Genomic DNA, 1023 nt, shown 5'->3' on the forward strand with positions numbered 1-1023 from the left:
CGGGTTCTTTCAGTCTCCGTCTACCAAATCCGCTAACAAGATTTGATTGGCCCTAGGCTGTAGCAGAAGTCACTTGCCCAAAGTTCCGCGCATTGACACTGAACCCGGAACCATGTGGTTGTGAAGAAAACTTTATACCCCAAAGCCAGGCCTGCGTCAATTCATGAAGATCTGAACATGCACAAAATTTGTGTAAAGTTTGTTGTCAGGGTGGTGAATGACGAACATCCTGGTAACCAACTACTTGAAAGAGATGGACATCGGAACTGGTCTTAACCCTTCCCTACAGTCCAGACCTAGCTCGCTGTGACTCTTGGTTGTTCCCAAATCTGAAGGAGACCTCCAGGGGCAGTCGGTTTGAAGATGGAAGCCGTAACAAGAATCCTTGGCACTTTCACTTCGAACGACTTCCATGCGGCCATCACGAAATGGCTGGAGCGCTACAACATATTTATTTAAGTCAGAGAATTTTACTTTGAAGAAGATTAGAGTTTTGTATTTCGTTGAAATTAATAAATGCCTTTCCTGAAAAAGTAATGCACATTGCGGAGATTAAGCAACAAAAAGATCTAAAACCAGCCCTTTTATATTTTTTCTCCCCACAGAAACATCCGCCGATTCTATGTGTCAGCTTTTCACAACGCATGTCCCGGTGATGCCGGCTGGTTGTGTATTAATGAAAAATTCCATGTATGTACTTGGGAAAGGTCAAGCTATTTCCCTTCAATCATATACTCTAATACAAAGGCGAAAACCATATGGCATAACGGTAAGTATTTCGTCGTCTGTCTATTTTATCACCTTGGCTTTCTGTTTCGAAGTTTTAGTGAGTTAGATTGAGCTGAGTCTATTGTGTATGAAGCGTAGGGAACTACAGCCATTTTGGCGCCGTCTGTTTAGCGTCTCTCATTCGACGCCGATTTATTTCACATTAGACGCGTCTTAATGTTTATCTCGTTTTAATGCTTCTTCCGTTCATTCAGCCATTTTCTTCTCTATCTGTGTGTCTGTCTGTCCGTCTCC

General features: G+C 42.8%; 1 protein-coding gene across 1 annotated transcript in view; it reads left to right on the forward strand.

The window, feature by feature from the left end:
• The window catches only part of LOC128251093 (uncharacterized), a 13225-nt gene that overhangs the window by 9769 nt on the left and 2433 nt on the right, over positions 1–1023 (forward strand). Inside the window, exon 5 of the mRNA XM_052977468.1 lies at positions 606–769. Within this exon, the coding sequence (XP_052833428.1) occupies positions 606–769 (164 nt within the window). The remainder of the gene's footprint in view (positions 1–605; positions 770–1023) is intronic.

The sequence above is a fragment of the Octopus bimaculoides genome, chromosome 28 (assembly GCF_001194135.2).
Source record: "Octopus bimaculoides isolate UCB-OBI-ISO-001 chromosome 28, ASM119413v2, whole genome shotgun sequence".
Lineage (NCBI taxonomy): Eukaryota > Metazoa > Mollusca > Cephalopoda > Octopoda > Octopodidae > Octopus > Octopus bimaculoides.